Genomic DNA, 19,513 nt, shown 5'->3' with positions numbered 1-19,513 from the left:
TTCAAGACAGGGTTTCTCTGTATAACCCTGGCTGTCCTGGAACTCACTCTGTAGACCAGGCTGGCCTCGAATTTAGAAATCCGCCTGCCTCGGCCTCCCAAATGCTGGGTTTAAAGGTGTGTGCCACCACTGCCTGGCTAAAATATTCTACTCTTAACAAAACGAGCCCAACAAATACCTAAGTTGACTACATCAGAATCAAAGATGTCCCACACCTCCTTGCATAAACTATACTAAGTACTGCTGTTTCCTGAAGCTTGGTTTAAATCCTTCATCCTTGGGTTACTGTGTGATCAAGGCAAAGTTCTGTCCACTCTTGTAGTCCTCAGGAAACCACAGTGGAAAAAGAATGTCCATCCTTCAGGCTGCCCCTTGCTCTTTTCATCACCAGTGAAAGAGTTGGGGCAAGGAAGGAGAACCCAGCCAGATTCAAGTGAACCAATATCTTGGCGTGACAAAAATTGGATTTGAGTGAAGAACAATTCTGACAATAATGAAAGTAATGCAAATGGAACATTCATGCAAAACAGTGGCCTTTAATACTAACAAAGACCCTGCAGAGTGAGGGACCCTCGCAGTAGCGCCAAGTCTCTCCGGACCCTAACCCTGAACCAGGAATGGAGAGATCAGCATGTTGGCATTAATGTTGGACTGTCCAAGACCTGAGCCATTCATTTCTTCTTCCTTTCCTCTTCTCAAAGCCCTTCTGTTCACCTTTCATATCCTTGGTTCCTCCCCCTCCTTTCCCTGCCCCTTTCTTCCTTTCAGTCCTTATTTCTCCTTATTCCCATCATCTACCCCTCCAGGTGCCACCACAGTTCTCCCCTCTGTAATCCCCTCAGTCCACCTCCCTCAGGTCTAGCCTCCAGGTTCAGGGTGAATAGGAGGCAAGAAATGTTCCTCAGCCCAAGGAGCACTTGTTGCTGTTCTTCTTGTCAGATGTTTTCAGTTCAGTGCTTGAGGGCTTGTTGCTGTTTCCCTAGAATTAGGAAGGTAGAAAGATCAGGTGTATGAAGGGCTGGTGGGAGGATTAGTCTAAAAACTCAGGACACTTCCCCGCTCGCTCATCCACTCCCTCATCCTCCACCCCCACATTGAAACTCTTGGCATTTTTCCTCCTCCTCCTCAATCGTTTCTTCTTTTTTTTCTTTTTTTCTTTTTCTTTTTTAAATAAGACAGGGTTTCTTTGTGCAGCCCCGACTGTCCTGGAACTCATGCTGTAGACCAGGTTGGCCTTGACCACATAGAGATCAACCTGCCTCTGCCTCCCTAGTGCTGGCATTGAAGGTGTGTTCTCCACAGGTACTTTTGAGTTTAGACAGAGTAGAGGAGGATGAACTTGAACTCCTGATCCTTCTGCCAGCACATCTCGGTGCTGGGACCATAGGTGTGCAGTACCACAGTACACTCAAGTTGCTTCAGTTCTTGCAGACACGCGCAGTGGTACTCAGCCGAATCAACTCACCGATCTCCTGCCTCCTGTCTTGAGCAAGATGTCACGGGCCAGGGAACTGAAAGCCTAAAGGGGAAAATGGTTAGCCCAGGTTGAAGAAGGGGATAAACCTATTAGTTTTTTTATCTCTTGGAGGGTGACTCTCACCTCATCCACATTCACACTGGATTTGGCACTCGTCTCAAAAAATCGGATTCTGTGCTCTCGGGCCAACTGTAGGGGATGAGGTAGGAAGGAGAGAGCTGGATAAAGGGCAGAAGCAAAGCATTCAGCGATGCCTCCTCTCACGGGTCTCCCAGCCCTGCAGCAGACAGCCCAGCCTGACTCACCTTCTCAGCCTGCTCTTTCTGCACCTTCCGCTTGGCCTCCATGTCACACTTGTTTCCCAGAAGGAGGCGCTCCACTCCAGCAGAGGCATTCTGAAGAAAGCAAAACAAGCAGAAGGTAGGGCTTTCTTAGAAAGCTGAGGCAGGAGGATTGCTGTGAGCTCAAGACCTGCAAGACCTGCTTGAGTTACATGTTAAGTTTCACACCAGCTGGGGCTACTACAGAGTGAGAAACTCTGTCTCAAGAAGAAAACAAAAACAAACAAAAGAAAATGAAGGGAGGTTTGGGGCAGGAGCAGGCTCAGCAGTTAGGAGCACTGGCTCTTCTTCCAGAGGACCTGGGTTCAATTGGTGGCTCAAAATCATCTGTCACTCCAGTCCCAGGAGTCTGCCACCCTCTTCTGACTTCTGAGGGCACCACCAGGCTCTAGGTTTACAGATATACACTCAGGCAAAACACCCATACACATAAAATTAAACCTGGAGCCTGCCCATTCTAACACCCACCACCCTTCAGGGTCTACTTTGTTCCCGTTTCTTTTGGAGGCATCTTACCTCTTTGATGCTTTTCATCCAGTTCTGAATATTCTCGAAGGATTTCTCATCTGTGATGTCATATACGAGGATAATGCCCTTGGGGATGGTAAAGTTCACTTTGGAACATATTCCCACTTAGGTTTCTGTTGTCCTCTAAGTGACCATCCAAGTCCGGTCCATGAGTCTAAGCACAGGCCACATGGGGCTCTCTGCAATGTGCCCTGTGCCCTCCTGCTTTATCCCTGCATGCTCACAACCCTCTGTACTCAAGAAACTATGACTTTAGCCCATGTCCAGACCCACACCTCATATTACCATGGCTCCACGGTAATAGGCGGTAGTTATTGTCTTGAATCGTTCTTGGCCAGCCGTGTCCCTGAAGCAAAAGTTTTCACAGAGTGAGAGAGAAGCAAGAAGTCTCCAAGGGGGAAGTCTCTTCCTAAGGACTCAATTTTGCAATACTGTAGGTGGAGGCTGGGAGGAAAAGACTCAGGAAACCGTAAAGGGGCAAGGGAAAAGGACAGTTAGTTGGGTTGCTATTCAGAGGTTAAAGGCAGCCTGGGAAACAGGATGTCTCCTGTTTACTCATAGATGCCAAGCACTGTCTTAAGTATCACTTTATGTGTGTATGTCATCCTATCTAACTCTCACTGTGTCATTGTGAGGCATGGCTCATTGTCCCCATTTTATAAATGAAACAAATGTGCAGAGGGAGGCTGGGTAACTAATGAAGGTCAAGCAGAAGCTAAGCTGCAATACCAGGGTTGAGACCCTGTCTGCTGTCATACAGTAGACATACTGTAGACATACCTCACAGTACCTCGGCCTCCTTGAGATAGTCAGGCTACACCTCTGTATGTGACCTGTGCTCACTAGAACTTTTAAAGTTATTATTATATGTGTGTATGTTTTAAGATTTATTTAGCTGGGCGGTGGTGATGAACGCCTTTAATCCCAGCACTTGGGAGGCAGAGGCAGGTCTGAGTTCGAGGCCAGCCTGGTCTACAGAGTGAGTTCCAGGACAGCCAGGGCTGTACAGAGAAACCCTGTCTTGAAAAAAAAAAACAAAACAAAAAACAAAACAAAAAAACAAAAAAAAGATTTATTTATACTATATATATAAGTACACTGTATCTATCTTCAGCCACACCAGAAAAGGGAATCAGATCTCATTACAGATGGTTGTGAGCCACCATGTGGTTGCAGGATTTGAGCTCAGAAACTTTGGAAGAACAGTCAGTGCTCTTAACGGCTGAGCCATCTCTCCAGCTCGTGTGTGAGTGTTTTAAATAGGATCTCTCTACATAGCCCTGGCTGTTCTAGAACACACCCTATAGACCAGGCTGGCCTCAAACTTGCAGAGATCCACTTGCCTCTGCTTCTGGAGTGCTGGGACTCAAAGCATGTCTCAGTGTTTACACCCAGGTTGCTCTCTAAGATTTAGAGAGAGCAATAGACTAGGAGTCAAATTTGTGATTCTGTAATTAGAACTTTTTTCTACATCATAGCTCAAGTCATTTGTTTTTGAGACCAGAGAATGCTCTGGGTGAGGAAAAGACACAAATGAAGCAAAAGTGGGCCACCAGGAAGAGAGATGCAAGGCCAGCTGATAGCTGACTAAGCAAAATGGATAAATTAGGAGATGTACTGGACCAGGGGAAAAAAAGGAAAGAAAGCAAAACAGAAAGACCAACATGGTGCCAGATGCCTGCACACGCCTGTAACACCAGGACGCAGGAGGTGGGAACTAATAAAGGTCTTTCTTTCTCAGCTACATTAGTGAGTTCCAGGCCCTCCTGGGCTGCATGAGACTTTGTCTAAAAAAACAAAACAAAACAAAACAAAACAAAACAAAACACTCCCAAACCAAAACTAAACTGAAAAGAGAAAAAGTAAGGAAGAAGAATAAAGGGGGAGGGTGTGAGTGGGGGAGGGGCGGGTTCAAAGGGCAGTCTGGATAGGGGAGATGGTATCTTACTTACCAGACTTGAAGTTTGATCCTCTTCCCCTCTATGTCCACAGTTCGGATCTTGAAATCAATTCCTGGAGTGAAGGGTGTGAAGGCAGGTAAGCATGTGTGAATGTGTGAAAAGTATGGTGGGAGGGAGTGGGTGGCTGTGCCAGTTACTCTGCTGGGCAGGCACTTGAGGCAGTGACCTTGCTGGATGTGCAAGTGGGAGGGAGAGCTTTCCCACAGCTTTATTCCTATGGTAAGCCTACTGCTTTTCCTCAGATTTTATGACGTTTTGGAGAAAAGCGATGAAACTCCGGTGGGGTCAAAAGCTTGCCAGCTGACAACTTTCCCTTCCATCTCTACCTCACTTTCCTGTTCCTCTTCCCTCCTCCTCCCCCAACAGACCCTACTGGTCCTCCACCTGCCCTGCTAGCCACCCTGCTAGCAAGAAGAATGAGAAGGCAGCTGATTGAGTCTATGTGAATTAACTAGTGAGCTAAGCTTGGAAGTGACAGTCGGGGGTGGGGGTGGGTCCCTAAGAGTCCTCTGGAGAATTAGCTCAGAGAGGGAGAGGGAGAGGGAGAGGAAGTTTCCTTTTTGTCACTATATGAGATAAGGTTCTCAGTCAAGAGGAGATGAAGAAAGATGAAGAGGGGGAGGTGGGGGGGGGAAGGATATTCTTCTTACTGGAAGGCTGGGCACATCTCCCAGGCCTCTTGGGGGGCTCCAGAGAGAAGGATGGGTGCAGAAGCTTATTCAGAGACCCCCAAAGTCTCCTGGCTTCCACCTTCCTCACTCCCGCAGCACACCCAGCCACTCTCTGCAGTACCTTGCTGAGGGTAAGGAGGCTAGAAAGATGATTTGAAGGTGGGGCGGATGCTGCGGGTAGTTTGAAGCCCAGTGGGTCAGTAAGAGGCTAACAGAATTGGGAAGCAGGGAAAAGAGAAACTGGTGAAAAGATGGGGTGAAGAAGGAAGCAGATGGAAATGACAATAACCTATGTGGATTTAGAGACACTAGGGAGATAGTACCAAGAAACGAGGTGGGCGGCAGCAACTGGGGCTACCTGGAAACCTCAGAAAGGTTTGAGATTTTGAGTGTTATTCAGGGACATTATGGGGGATGGGTCTGGGGCAGGGGTCGAGAGACTGGAAATTAGTGTCTTTCTCTAAGGGGATCAAAAAAGTAGGTTCCTTACTCTTTCAGGAGCCCGTGTATGAGGGTGGGCGCGGGGCAGCGGGGTAGGTCTGGGGTCTGGGGTACAGCCAGTGGGCTCACCGATGGTGGAGATGTAAGTGCTGTTGAAGTTGTCCTCTGCAAAGCGAATGATCAGACAAGTCTTGCCCACCCCCGAGTCCCCGATCAGCAGCAACTTGAAGAGGTGGTCGTAGGCTTTAGCCATGGCGGACACTGGGGGCGCCGGGGGAGGGGTCGGGAAGAGCCAACACTGGTAGGCGGGATCGGAGGGTTGGCAGACAGAAACCGCCAGAGTCCCAGCCAGGAAGTTTTCTCCCTCTCCGCCCAGGCCCCGGGAAAAGAAGAGAGGCGGCCCTGCTCGCGGCTCCACCCCTCTTCGCCAGTGGAGAGGCCTGTCCAGCTCCAGCAGTCCGGGCGCTGCCTCCCCAGCCTCGGAGGGCCAGTTTCCCTAGCCCTTCCCATTGCCTTTGGCTAGCTGTCTTTCCTCTTTCGACCCAATTGGAAAGAAGAATTTAAAAGAGATTAGAGGAAGAGGGAAAGAATTTTATCAATGGTGGAGATAGGGGTGGCAATGGAAATTGATAAAAAGCTGAGGCGCTATTCATACGCTTTTGAGTTTGTGATAAAGGTCCTAGGACTTTCTGTCAGCAATATGACTTACGAATCCCAATTCCCTTTGAAAAGAAGCGGGTTGGGAGGCTAGTATGCTGGATCCATCTGCCCCCTGGTGGAGCACAGTGAAGAAAGTGATAAAAATCAGCCCCACCAATTATATTCAAAACACACAGAGCAGATTCACGTTCTGGATCAAGCCTAGAACTCAGTAGTGCAACCTGGCCTTCAAGGCCTGGCAATCCTACTGCCTCAATTTCTCAGGTATGAAATTTACTGGTGAGCCACCATGCCCAGCTTTCCATCTTTATTTACTTACTTTACTTATAGCAAGAGTTTTGCCCACTAGCATGCCTGCAGAGGCTACAAGACAGCAACGATCCCCTGAAACTGGACTGTCTACAGGTGCTGCCATGTAGCTGCTGAGAACTGAACCCAGATCCACTACAAGAACAGCCAGCTCTTATCATCTTTTCAGTCCCATTAGAAAAAGAAAGAAAAGAAAAAGGAAGAAAGAAAAAAAGAAGTTAAAAATTAAAGTACTTTTCTAACAGATAAGTATTGGCTGTGGGAAAAGTGTCTTTGTTACATTGTTTGCCACAATCTATGCTTACATTTGTCCTTTCATAAACACAATGTATCAGTTACCTTTCTCCCCCTGGAATAAAACACTTACAAAACAACTTATGGGAGGCTGGCTTGTTTCAGCTTACTTAAGGCAGTCTGTCCTGACAGTAGGAGCATGGGGCATCTGGTCACTTTTTATCCAAAATCAGGAAGGAGAGAGATGGATGCTGGTGCTGCGCTCATTCTCACTTTTTTATTCAGGAGAGTGAACTGTGCTACTCGTTGTCAGACAGGGTTTTCCCACCTCAAATGATCCAATCTAGAACTTTCTGACAGACATGTCCAGTGATTGGATACCCAGGTGATGCTAGATCCTGTCAAGTTGACAATCCATATTGACTACCACACACAAGTAACTATTCAGTTTATTTTATTCATTTGAATAATTTATTCATTCATTACATTTATTTGTATGTGTAGGCACACATAATGTGTTTTATAAAAAGAAAGAGATCAGAGATATGTTTGGTGAAGACACAGTAAGGTGTGTGGGAAGGAAGTACTTCTGCGGGCCCATGCTGAGGCATCCCTTCCCCCTGAGATACCAGCCACACGATGGTATAGTATAGAATAGAGTTTATTCAGGGCATTGGAAACGGAGTTGAGGGAGTAGAGACAGAGAAAGGCAGAGAGAGAGAGAGAGAGAGAGGGGGCGGGGGGAGGGAGGGATAGAGAGAAGAGGCCAGAAGTAAGCACATGGAGAGAGGTGGAGGGGAATGAGGACAGAGGGGGAGGAATAGGAGCAAGAAGAGAGAGGAAGGGCTGGAGAGATGGCTCAGTGGTTAAGAGCACTGACACTGACTGCTCTTCCGAAGGTCCTGAGTTCAAATTTCAGCAATCACAAGATGGCTCACAACCATCTGACACCCTCTTCTGGAGTGTCTGAAGACAGTTACAATGTACTTACATATAATAAATAAATCTTAAAAAAAAAAAAAAAAGCGGGCAGTGGTGGCTCACGCCTTTAATCCCAGCACTTGGGAGGCAGAGGCAGGCAGATTTCTGAGTTTGAGGCCATCCTGGCCTACAGAGTGAGTTCCAGGACAGCCAGGGCTATATAGAGAAACCCTGTCTCAACAAAACAAAACAAAACAAAATTAAAAAACAAAACAAAACAAAATTAAAAAGAAAAAGAAACAAAAAAGAAGAGAGAGCAAGAGAGTGAGAGGTGGGACAAGCAGCCCCTTTTATAATGAGTCAGGCACACCTGGCTGTTGCCATGGTGAAAGTGTGGAGATCAGAGGATATGCTGCAGGATGCTGAACTAAACTTCCCCAGAGCTATCTCACCAGCCCAGTTTATTTATCTGAGGCAAGGTCTCTCTGTGTTGCCCAGATCAGTCTCAAATCTGTGGGATCATGTGATCATCTGGACTCAGCCCCTCAATAGCTAGAACTACCATCATCCACAGGTACCATTGTGCCTACTTCAATATCCCAATCCCACTATTCTGTTGTTTTTTTTAAATGGTGATGGTGATTGGTCAAATCCAGAGCTGTGTACACACTAGGCAAAGCACTTTTCTATTGAGCTACATTACAGGCTTCAATTCCCTTCTACTTATTCCCTCGGGGCTCATTACATTTCAAGCTGTAGCACAGACCTCGAATCTTGTCTGGTTTTCCTCAGTGACTAATCCTGTCCTTTAACTCACACTGACGTCCAGGTTGGACTGTGGATTTGCAGTCCCAGCACTCGGGAGACAGAAGAAAGAAGAAGTCAGACAGAGGCATGTCTAAGGTCAGCCTACTCTTGGTACAGAGTTGCAAGCCAGCCAGGAGACCTTGTGAATGCTGATCTTGGTTGCCAACTTGACATACCTGAGAGGAGGAAACTTGAGCAATTATCTCCATTGGATTGGCCTGTAGGCATATCTATGGGGGAATTTTCTTTTTTATTTTATTTTATTTTATTTTTTTAAATTTTAGACAGGATCTCTATCTTTATGTAGATTTACCTTTGTATGTGGATAATTTGCCCTTGAATGTTTATACATGTAGCATATACATGCCAGATGCCCTTAGGAGACCAGAAGGTAGTGTTGGATCTCCTGAAACTAGAGTTACAGATTATAGACAGTTATGAGCCTTCATGGGAGTTAGCCACTATGTAGGTACTAAGAATCAAATCTCTAGTTCTCTGGAAGATCAGCCAGTGATGCTAACCTCAGAGCCATCTCTCTCTAGCCCCAGGTATTTCCCTGATTACTAATTGAGGTCAGAGGGCCTAGCCCTATATATGGGAGGTACCATACCTGAACAGGTGGGGCTGCTGTATAAGAAAGGGAGCTGAATGTGAGCTTGGGAGAGTAAGGCAGTGGTATTCCTTGGCTTCTGCCTTTAGTTCCCTCAATAATGGACTGTAACCTATAAGCCAGATAATTCCATTTCCTCACCAAGTTGCTTTTGGCTAGGATGTTTATCACAGCAAAAGAAGAAACTAGAATGGACCCTGTCAAAATCTATGTAAGGTGGGGTGTAGAGTGTCACAGTGTACCCCTTTAAACCCAGTGTATAAACTGACAGGACAGCTCCATGGTATGGTTAAGGGGAAAGGTTTTACTATAGATATGAGAGAGGACAGTCAGGGGCATTGGGGAGAGTCCAGAGCAAAAAGAGAAAGAAGTAGACTGAACATGGCCAGGGCTATCTGTGAGAGAGGGAAGAATAGCAGGAGACAGTGTAGTGAGTGTAGCCTGGTCTAAGAAGGATGAATAGTTGGGGAAGAGAAGCTGAGAGCTGGAAGGTGAGAAAGACTAGGGTGTTAGGGGAATTGCGCAACAAGTACTTGTGATATTGAGAGAGCCTGGAGGCCAGCTTGAACTGATATGCTGAGAGGAGCAATAGGCAATCCATGTCCCTTTTGCCAGAGGTAAGGGAAATGAGTCTTTTTGGTAGGGAACCAGTTTTACAACTTCCTGAGGAATGCTGGCTTTTAACTAACTACCAGAAATCCCTCAGTATACATTCCAGATTGAGCCTATTTCTGGGTATCTGGCCTGCCTTCTGGAGTATGGGGATTTGGGAGTTTTCCTTATGACCTGACTCAGCACTCCAGAGGCAGAAAGATCTCTATGAGTTCCGGGATAGCTTGGCCTACATAACAAGTTCCTGGCCAGCCAGGTATACATAATGGGATCTTGTCTCAAATAGTAAATAAGAATAAACAACAGCACTGGACTTGTAAACGTTCAGCCATAGATGGGGACAGGTAGGAGGGCTAGCCTTTTGACAGATATTAGTAGTTGATGGCTCCCTGGAGAGTAGATGTTGTCTTTAGTGGTCAGCCACCGGTGAGTTACCTGAGTCTAATGGACAGCTTTACCACTATGCACCTGGTGGCAGCCCTGGTTAAACTCAGGGCATCAGAAAACAAAAACAAGGACTGGAGAGATGGCTCAGTGGTTAAGAACACTGAACACTCTTCCAAAGGTCCTGAGTTCAAATCCCAGCAACCACATGGTGGCTCACAACCATCTGTAATGGGATCTGAGGCCCTCTTCTGGTGTGTCTGAAGATAGCTACAGTGTACTTAGATATAATAATAAATAAATCTCAGGGTGGGAGCAGACCAGAGTGAGAAATCTTCATTCCCAGCAACCACATGATGGCCCACAACCATCAGTACAGCTACAGTGCACCCAAATACAACAAATAAATAAATAAATCTTAAAACAAAACAAAAAGACACGATGGGGAAGGAGTGAGTTCTGAGGAGAATTTTGGAGAGAAGGTGGTGTGACCAGAGTGTATTATATACATATGTGAAAATAGTTATTAAAAAGAAAAGCTGGCCGGATAGTGGTGGCACATGCCTTTAATCTCAGCACTTGGGAGGCAGAGGCAGGCATTTTTGAGTTCGAGGCCATCCTGATCTACAGAGTGAGTTCCAGGACAGCCAGGGCTATACACAGAAACCCTGTCTCAACCCCCCCCCCAAAAAAAGCTGGGGGTTAGAGTGATGGCTCAGTGGTGAAGACCACTGGCTGCTCTTCCAGAGGTTCTGAGTTCAATTCCCAGCAACTGCATGGTGGCTCACAATCATCTGTAATGTGATGATGCCCTCTTCTGGCGTGTAGGTGTACATACAGTTAGAGCACTCAAATACATAAAATAATAATAATAATAATAATAATAATACATCTTTTTAAAAAGAAAGAGAAAGGGGGCTGGCGAGTTGGCTCAGCAGTTAGAGCACTGACTGCTCTTCCGAAAGTCCTGAGTTTGGATCCCAGCAACCACATGGTGGCTCACAACCACCCATAATGAGATCTGATGCCCTCTTCTGGTGTGTCTGAAGACAGCTACAGTGAATTACACCAGAACGAGTGGGGCCAGAGCAAGTGTCCTCAGAGCGAGCAGAGCTGGAAGCTGTCCTGAGTTCAATTCCCAGCAGCCACACGATGGCTTCACGGCCATCTGCACAGCTACAGTGTATTCATACATGTAAAATAAAATAAATAAATCTTAAAAAAAAAACAAACTGTCTGTGGACCATGTGAGACACATAAAGTGCAGTATTGGAAGAAGCCAGAAGCCTCTGATTTCCCTGGGACTGAGTCACAGGTGGTTGTAAGTCCCAACATGGATGCCGGGAACTGTCTGCTGAGTTATCTGTCTAGCCCCAGCAGGTAGACCTTTGCTCATTGTCCTGGAGGTGGATGCTTTGGTCTTCATCTCTCCTTCTCATTGTCTGGGTAGTAATTCTGCAAAGGGTAGAAATCTTGGGAGCGGGGCTAGAGAGACGACTCAGTGGTTAAGAGCTCTGACTGCTGTTCCAGAGGTCCTGAGATCAATTCCCAGCAACCACATGGTGGCTCACAACCATCTGTAATGGGATCTGATGCCCTTTTGTGGTGTGTCTGAAGACACCAACAGTGTACTCATACATAAAATAAATAAATTTAATAAAATAAAAAGAAAAGAAATTGCCGGGCAGAGGCAGGTGGATTTCTGAGTTCTGAGTTGGAGGCCAGCCTGGCCTACAGAATGAGTGAGTTCCAAGACAGCCAAGGCTACACAGAGAAACCCTGTCTCGAAAAAAACAAAACAAAACAAACAAAACAAAACAAAACAAAAAAACAAAAAAGAAAAGAAAAGAAAAGAAATCTTGTGAGGCCAGGAATATAGCTTCATTGTTAGAGGGCTTCCCTAACATGCATGAAGTCTTAGGGTTTGGCATAACGGAGCTGTAAAAGTCACCCTTGCTGAAGCTTTGGAGAGGATGTGATAAGATTGGAATGAAATAGACTAGCTAAAGTATCAGAAAAGTGAGCAAAGAATTTATAACCAGATGCAAGAGAATTGGAGCTTGTAATTAAACAGCCAGATACAAGAGAAACTAGACTTTAAAACATTACAAACGCTCGGCAGTGGTGGCCCACACCTTTAATCCCAGCACTTGGGAGGCAGAGGCAGGCGGATTTCTGAGTTTGAGGCCAGCCTGGTCTACAGAGTGAGTTCCAGGACAGCCAGGGCTATACAGAGAAATCCTGTCTTGAAAAACCAAATTTAAGTAAGTAAATAAATAAATAAAACATTACAAACTTTAATCAGAATAGCCCCTGAAAACTAGAGTGATTTATTTATTTTGAACTTAATACATTTTAATTAATTTGTGTGTTTGAGCCCTCGCACATGTGTGCACTCTTACTACAGTGCCTATGTGGTGATAAGATAACTTTCAGGAGTGAGTTCACTCTTTCTACCATGTATGGTATGTCCTGAGTATTGAATTAATTAGGCTTGGTGGCAAATGTTCTTATACACTCACTGAGCCATGTTATCAACTTCTCCCTTCTTACACCCCCACCTTCGCCAGCCCCCACACACAGTGATAAAAATAAGAATCTTTACAATGTCTACAATGTTCCTACAGAGGAACAAAGATGATCAAATGGCACCTGTAGGCTTTATTAATCCTGAAGGATTTTTTTTTCCCCCAAGACAGGGTTTCTCTGTGTAGCCCTGGCTGTCCTGGAACTCACTCTGTAGACCAGGCTGGCCTTGAACTCAGAAATCCACCTGCTTCTGCCTCCCAAGTGATGAATTTCATTTTTAAACCTAGAACCGATTTTCCAAGATATCTTTGCCATGTATATTGCCAAAATTCAAAATAAACATGTATTCATTTAAGCTTGGACTATTTATTTATTTACAGACAGTGGAATTCACAGATCCATCTGCCTCTGCCTTCCTGTTCTGGAAGTGGAGGTGCCACTGTCTGGCTTGTGCAGTTTAATGTCTTTGAGCAGCCACACACAAATCTGTAAAATGTGTAATAGTGACAGCAGCTACATAGTTAAGTGACATGCTTTTTGTTTTGATTTAGTTTTTATAGACAAAATCTCTTGTAGTTCTGGCTTTCCTACAACTTGCTAGAGTTCAGACTGGCGAGAACTCACAGTCTCTTCCAGGCTTTGCCAGAATGCCGAGATAAAGGTGTGACCAACCATGTTAAAAGCAATGCACGTGTCAAGTGGCGTAAGGATATTTGAATTTATTCTTCAAAGGTAAAGAATTGCAAGAATACAAAGTCGGGCTTTATTGTTAGCACTGGAAAATAGCAGCAACAACAAAACAATAACGGTGAACAATAGGGTTAGCTGCAGTGGAGCAAATATGAACAGGATTTGATTTTGTTTTTTTTTTTTTGTCTCCCCAGAAAGGGTCTCCTGTAGTCCACTCAGACCTCAAATTTGCTAGGGAGCCCAGAGCCCAGAATAATTTTGAACTCCTTGTCCTCCCACTTCATCCTTTGAAGTTCTGAGATGACAGCCTTGAGCCACTGACACCACAACTGAGCCCTGCCCTGCCCAGTTTATACTTTGTATATTCTTAGCAAGGACTCTACCAACGTAGTGCTCCCCCAGCACCAAGCAGGTACTTCATTCTAGAATTGTTAATCAGCGCAAATTAAACCAACTGGAAAATGGTAGACTATCGGTAACTAAAAATGCCCTGGATAAAGCTCTTCACTGGTGTTCACCTATGCTGTTTCCATTACACTCCAGCCGTCAAAGACTGTCGGAAGTTTAGAAAGTATCCATTTTTCTCTTGACAGCAACTAAGTTCTGAACTCAAAATAGAAGCTAACTCTCTCACCATGGCTACGCACCTGCGACACGAGGAGCCTTTACAGACCTTCTAAAAATGGCAGTCAACGAGCATTCCGTTGCATTCGAACAGAGGATAAGACCTTCCCAAGATGGTGAAATAACTAGGTCGCGTCACTTCCTGTACCACACCGGATATAAGGAACAGGATTTCCGCTTTCGCTCCTTTCCGGCGGTGACGACCTCCCTACGAGAACATGCCTGTGAGTTCCTTGGTCCAGGTTTCGACAGAGAACTCGCTCTTGGGTCCGCACTGTCCACTTGCGCTAATTGCGGATCGTACAGGGTTCACATTTACGCTCTGCGTCTCTTAAGACAGTAACCAGAACCGCGGCGGCCCACGGGCCACCCGCGTAGACGGGAGCGGAGAGGAGATAAGATGGCGGCCCAGCTACGCAGACACCAGGGGCGGCGAGGGGCGAGTTCTCCTCGGTGTGTGCCAGTCGGGGCTCTTTCTCATCCTCTCTTTCCACCATTAGCTTCTAAGGCTCTGTATTTCTGCCCCTCTTAGCTCGCAAAGGATCTCCTTCATCCCTCTCCAGAAGAGGAGAAGAGGAAACACAAGAAAAAGCGCCTGGTGCAGAGCCCCAATTCCTACTTTATGGATGTGAAATGCCCAGGTGAGGAGGAAGTGACTTTCAGCTGCCCGGGAAAATTAGTACTAATGGTTGTTACTTAATTTTTAATTTATTACGAGTTTAGGAGTGGTAACTTGAAGAGGAGAGAAAGAAGTTAACATTTTTGTTGGTGGTCTCTTTTTTCCAGGATGCTATAAAATCACCACGGTCTTCAGCCATGCACAAACGGTAGTCTTGTGTGTTGGCTGCTCCACTGTCCTCTGTCAGCCTACAGGTGGAAAAGCAAGGCTGACAGAAGGTAAGTGGTCTCCATGTTTTTTTTTGTTTTGTTTTTTTGGTTTTTTTTTGCCTTGGCTTCCTAAGGTGATAGAGATCGAGTAGAATGCAAGCCCTCAGACTAGTAAAGGCAGCTGCACTCCAGTCAGCAGGGTCAGTGGCAGGCTGAAGTAACGTGTGCCTCTTTTTCTTCCAGGATGCTCCTTCAGGAGGAAGCAGCACTGAGAGCCCCCGATTGATGATGAGTGGGAACCTTCCCAATAAACACATTTTGGATATATAGTGTTTGTCTTGTCTAACTGGTAGCAAGTGGTGCCTCAAGTATTCCAGGGCAAACAGAAGAGTGGTCCTTTTGGGGTCAAGTAAGTGGCCAAACACCCAAAGTCCATTGGGAGCATTTTTACCCAGATTCATTGTGCAAATCTTAGACCACGGTTTAAAACTGGTTGTTAGTGTATAGTTGGGCTTTGTGTCCTAATGTGTTTTTGGTAGTAACTGGGTTTTTAAAATTTTTTGTTTGTTTTTAGAGACGGCTTTTCTCTGTGTAGCATTGGCTGTCCTGGAACTCACTCTGTAGACCAGGATGGCCTTGAACTCAGAAATCTGCCTGTCTCTGCCTCCCAAGTGCTGGGATTAAAGGCATGCACCACCACTGCCCAGCTGGTAGTAACTGTTTTTAACACAGGTTGTTAATTGGAAACATTTGTGTCATATAGAGGTGACAATGGGGACTGTTTTCATTCGGGAAATAATGGTACACATACTACTTTAATCCCAGCACCTGAGAAGCAGAGGATTACTGTTTTTCTGTGTGCTGTTGAGGTGGCATTGTAGAAGTGCACCACTGTTCCAGTTTTTGTGGTGCTAGGAACGGAAACCCTGAGCTTAGGGTAATCCAGCCCCAGAAACTTACATCTTTACAACATATGACTTAACTACTTATGAGCCTTTATTTATACTTACTACAAACTTGTCTTGGAGGTTTAGTTTGAGAGTTAGCTACTAAACTTCGGCAGGGTTAGGCATCTTCAGTCCTCTACAGTTAAAGGGGACCAGTCTAGTTTAGTGTTTTATACTCCATAACCAGTGTTGTAGCCGACTCTGCGCTAGGGGTGGCTGTGAGCTTAGGGAGTGAGAGGGAGAACATGCGGCTGTATAAGAACCTAGGGGAAAAAAAGCAAGATAATGAAGGCAAATGAGTGAGACACACATACCTGAACTTGAGAATGAGGGCAGTTCTTTACCTGGCTGAGTTGTTCCTATTGTTGGCACATAAACAACTGGAATAGTCTGTACTTTGTTCAGGAAAGCGTTGTAGGCTGGAAAAAGGAAATGCCACAAAAAAAGTTTATGTGATTTTGCTTGCAGGAAGGACTCGAAGATAAACAGTCCATTCAAAGGTGAGATTTAAGGGCCGGCAAGATGATTCAGCCAACAGACAACTTCACAACAAGCCTGTCTTAAGTCCCCAGAACCTACATCATAGGAGGAAAGGCTCCTCAAGTTGTCTTGTGTCAGGACATGCTTGTGCTACCTTCTGCCCTAACCTGAGCAAATAATTGTAAATAAAATGAGTGTTAGTATAAAAGGTATGTTTTCAGTTAGTCTACCTCCAAAAAAACAACAAAGTATGCTGATACTTAAAATTACCTAACCAATTATAACTAGGTGTTAAAAATAATCTAGAGATTATTATATGAGATATGTAGGGTAGATTAAGTGGAAATGCTTTTGTTTTTGTTTTTCGAGACAGGGTTTCTCTGTGTAGCCCTGGCTGTCCTGGAACTCACTCTGTAGACCAGGCTAGCTTTCAACTCAGAAATCCGCCCGCCTCTGCCTCCTAAGATTAAAGGCGTATGATACCACTAACTGACAGGATGCTTGAATTTTTGATAATTGTGGTGGGGCCTGAATCCAGCCTCTTCCCAGTTATTGGAGGAGATAGTATACAGATACTCAACCTTCATGGATTTGTCTTACAGCCTTTGACTAAAAATGTATATGTAGGTAATAAGGGTGCTTTTTTTTTCCTTTTTTATGTGCATTAGTGTGATGCATATATATCTATGTGAGGGTATTAGATCTTGGAGTTAGAGGTGTGAGCTGCCTGGTGTGGGGGTGCTTGGAATTTAAGCCTAGGTCAGTGCTCTTAACTGCTGAGCCATCTCTCCAGCCCCAATGATGTTTTTTCAAGACAGTTTGTATATCCTTGACTGTTCTGTAAGTTTGCCATGCCTGCCCTGCGAGTTGACATTTGGTCTACATGTCATGAATTAGTTGTGATAAATAGCTAATTATTTATCTTTGGTTTGTGAAAGTCATACGTATACACTCCTTACCTAGGAAGATGAAAGCAGTTGATGCCAGCACAGTAAAGAGGGTAAACAAGAGGATCTGGTAAGAACCAACAAAGTTCTTGAAGGCACCTGGATCTTCACAGTGGTCTGTATTGCCATGTGGGACAAGATGATTACATTAACATGCAGAGTAGATGATGTCTTTGAAAATGTCCTAAGAATCTTAAGAATCTTGGCATGCATCTGTAACACTAGCGTATAGGTAGGTCTACATACCCTGTCTCAGAACACCAGAGCACTAGTGCTCGTGCTCCCTGTGACTCCACACTAGGGAGGACCTTATGTTAGAAGAGTCTTAGCTAACAATACTGTCTCAAATCCCCTGCTGCCCTGCAAATGGAATTCAAATTGCAGCTCTTAGAAAATTGAGGCTTGGGGTGGAGAGATGGCTCAGCAACTAAAGAACACTAACTGTCCTTTCCTGAGTTCAATTCCCAGCAACCACATGGTGGCTCACAACCGTCTGTAATGAGATCTGATGCCCTCTTCTGGTGCATCTGATGACACAGACAATGTATTCATGTATGAAATTTTTTTTTTTTCCAAGACAGGATTTCTCTGTATAGCCCTGGCTTTCCTGGAACTCACTCTAGATCAGGCTGGCCTCATCTCAAAGATCCACCTGCCTCTGCCTCCCAGCAATGAGAGAATTTTTAAAATACTTATTCATTTAATGTATGTGAGTACACTGTAGTTGTCTTTAGATATTGTAGAAAGGGGGCATTGGACCCCATTACATATGGTTGTGAGCCACCATGTGGTTGCTGGGAATTGAGCTCAGGACCTCTGGAAGAGCAGTCAGTGCTCTTAATCGCTGAGCCATTTCTACAGTCCTAAATAAATCTTGAAAAGAAAATTGAGGTTTTAAGGTGTAATCTTGTCTTTGCTTTTTCTTTTTGTTTTTTGTTGTTGTTCAGGAGTGTTCAAATCTTGTGTCCTCCCGGGTCAAGGTCTGCTGCTTGAAAATTTAGTAACTTGAAGTCCCAAACTTGTGGCTCTATGCAGATTTAGTTTACTTTTCTAATTTGTGCCTGTGTATGCTGGTACCATGGTGTATACATGGAAGTCAGGACTTTTCTAGACTCAATAGACTTCTAGGACAAGTGCCGTCTTAACAGCCTGCTGAGTCAGTTTCTGACTCTGGTACTTACCTGCCATCATGCTGTATCAAGAGGACATTCTGTTTTTGTAACATGGTTGTGTGCACCCCTTCCCCCCATATACACTTACATATACTAGATTGCTATGTAGCCAAAACCTTGATGTTTTGGTCCTTTTGACTCTACCTCCAGTGTTAGGATTATAGGCATAGACTATGGCCAGTTATGTGGGATGCTAGACAATATACCCAGGCTTGGCATACACTATGCAAATACAATCTGAATTACTTCACCTTTGGACAAAGGTTTTTTCTGAGACAGGGTATGTCTGTGTAACAGATCTGTCTGTCCTCGACCTTGTTCTGTATATCAGGCTGGCCTTGAATTCAGATCTGCCTGTCTCTTCATAATACTGGGATTAAAGGAATGTGCCACTATGCTTGATGCCCTTGATTTTTTTAAGGCCTAACTGCCTGTTCCTTCCTGGTGCTGGGAATAAAGGCATACACCACCCCTGCCAAACTAAGACTGGAGTTTTATATCACAGGCCCCTGTGATTCCTATTATATCCCAGTTGTATACCTGTTTGTGTTCCTAGGCAGAGGCAAGCCTCCTAGCTTGTCTACTTCTAGGCCAGTGAGAAACTTCCAGGCCACTGAAGGTTGACTGTTTCCATTCACACTCATATACTCAGTGTATATACCCACACATGAACAACAAACCTACAGTTACCTCTGACCATAAGTTGCTGTTTATATTATATATTTTCTGAATCAAGGACTAAATTTGAACAGATTTGTAGCATTGCCTAAGCCCATGTATGGTGACCTAACACTTGATTTCTGGGTGTTTGAATGTTTAGTGTAGATCAGATGTGCTCACATGAATGAGCTGAAGATAGATTGAATGTCATAGCTACCTGGCAAGGTTGCATTGATGAGTTGTATACTGCACTTCTTTCAAATGCTGGGGTGACAGGCTGGGGCCATCAAGGTCACCAAGGTCAGCCTAAGTATAAAATATATTTGAGGCTGGCAATGTACATCAGTTGGTACAGTGACTGCCCTGTATCACAAAAGGTAGGGAAGATCAGAAATCAAAGGTCATCCTACCTTCCTACATATGGAATTAAAGTCCATCCTCTGGAATACATGATAATGAGAAAAGGGTGTCCCAGTGTACTGTATACCTAAAGTTGCAGCATTCAGGATGTGTAAGTCCTTAGGAACATAGCTATAGTTAGCTGCAAGTACCCAGCTAAAGGGTGAGACCTTGTCTTTATGAAAACCTGAGAGAGTAGTGTAGACTAGGGAGCCAGAGACATGAGGGTTGGTTCAGTTCTAGACTGGCCAAAGCTTCCTTAGACTAAAGAACCTAAAGTA

The 19,513-nt window shown here is 44.9% G+C and overlaps 3 protein-coding genes across 10 annotated transcripts in view; 1 reads left to right on the top strand and 2 right to left on the bottom strand.

The window, feature by feature from the left end:
• Positions 1-516: 516 nt before the first annotated feature.
• Rab13 (RAB13, member RAS oncogene family) lies at positions 517-13,959 on the bottom strand. Of its 3 annotated transcripts, none has more exons than XM_031374595.1 (8): positions 13,823-13,959; positions 4,299-4,359; positions 2,632-2,692; positions 2,335-2,412; positions 1,783-1,872; positions 1,601-1,666; positions 1,466-1,519; positions 517-979 (listed from the first exon to the last, which is right to left on the bottom strand). In XM_031374595.1, exons 3-8 carry the CDS (start codon positions 2,632-2,634, stop codon positions 902-904), a joined length of 369 nt encoding a protein of 122 aa, XP_031230455.1. In that variant the 5' UTR covers positions 2,635-2,692; positions 4,299-4,359; positions 13,823-13,959; the 3' UTR covers positions 517-901. The 3 variants fall into 3 exon arrangements, 2 of the variants coding, with proteins under 2 accessions (XP_031230455.1, XP_031230454.1); XM_031374594.1 differs by lacking the exon at positions 13,823-13,959 and adding an exon at positions 5,549-6,410; XR_004119663.1 differs by lacking the exon at positions 13,823-13,959 and adding an exon at positions 5,549-6,423 and having other exon boundaries at positions 894-979; positions 1,601-1,695.
• A 10-nt stretch (positions 13,960-13,969) lies between these two features.
• Positions 13,970-14,956, top strand: Rps27 (ribosomal protein S27). The gene is made up of 4 exons (XM_031374597.1): positions 13,970-14,023; positions 14,332-14,440; positions 14,586-14,696; positions 14,871-14,956. Exons 1-4 carry the CDS (start codon positions 14,018-14,020, stop codon positions 14,897-14,899), a joined length of 255 nt encoding a protein of 84 aa, XP_031230457.1. The 5' UTR covers positions 13,970-14,017; the 3' UTR covers positions 14,900-14,956.
• Positions 14,957-15,601: 645 nt separating this feature from the next.
• The window catches only part of Nup210l (nucleoporin 210 like), a 107,681-nt gene continuing 103,769 nt past the window's right edge, over positions 15,602-19,513 (bottom strand). For 5 of the 6 annotated variants that reach the window (XM_031374589.1, XM_031374591.1, XM_031374592.1 and 2 more), the window contains 3 exons: positions 17,014-17,118; positions 15,919-15,993; positions 15,602-15,837 (listed from right to left, as the gene is read on the bottom strand). In XM_031374589.1, coding sequence (XP_031230449.1) covers positions 15,737-15,837; positions 15,919-15,993; positions 17,014-17,118 — 281 coding nt within the window. In that variant the 3' untranslated portion in view covers positions 15,602-15,736. The remainder of the gene's footprint in view (positions 15,838-15,918; positions 15,994-17,013; positions 17,119-19,513) is intronic. The other variant, XM_031374590.1, reaches the window with a different exon arrangement.

This window comes from Mastomys coucha, unplaced genomic scaffold (assembly GCF_008632895.1).
Source record: "Mastomys coucha isolate ucsf_1 unplaced genomic scaffold, UCSF_Mcou_1 pScaffold16, whole genome shotgun sequence".
Classification (NCBI taxonomy): Eukaryota; Metazoa; Chordata; class Mammalia; order Rodentia; family Muridae; genus Mastomys; species Mastomys coucha.
Note: the sequence above shows the minus strand (reverse complement) of the source record. Positions and strands in the feature narration are given on the sequence as shown.

Excerpts from the sequence above, each read along its gene's own strand:
- Rps27 (XM_031374597.1), top strand. Across the intron at positions 14,441-14,585 it reads TATGGATGTGAAATGCCCAG|GATGCTATAAAATCACCACG; the intron begins GTGAGGAGGAAG and ends TCTTTTTTCCAG. Across the intron at positions 14,697-14,870 it reads AAAAGCAAGGCTGACAGAAG|GATGCTCCTTCAGGAGGAAG; the intron begins GTAAGTGGTCTC and ends TTTTTCTTCCAG.
- Rab13 (XM_031374594.1), bottom strand. The coding sequence starts at position 5,672 with ATGGCTAAAGCCTACGACCACCTCTTCAAGTTGCTGCTGATCGGGGAC. Across the intron at positions 2,413-2,631 it reads CCTATTACCGTGGAGCCATG|GGCATTATCCTCGTATATGA; the intron begins GTAATATGAGGT and ends ACCATCCCCAAG. Across the intron at positions 980-1,465 it reads AGACAGGAGGCAGGAGATCG|GGAAACAGCAACAAGCCCTC; the intron begins GTGAGTTGATTC and ends TCCTAATTCTAG.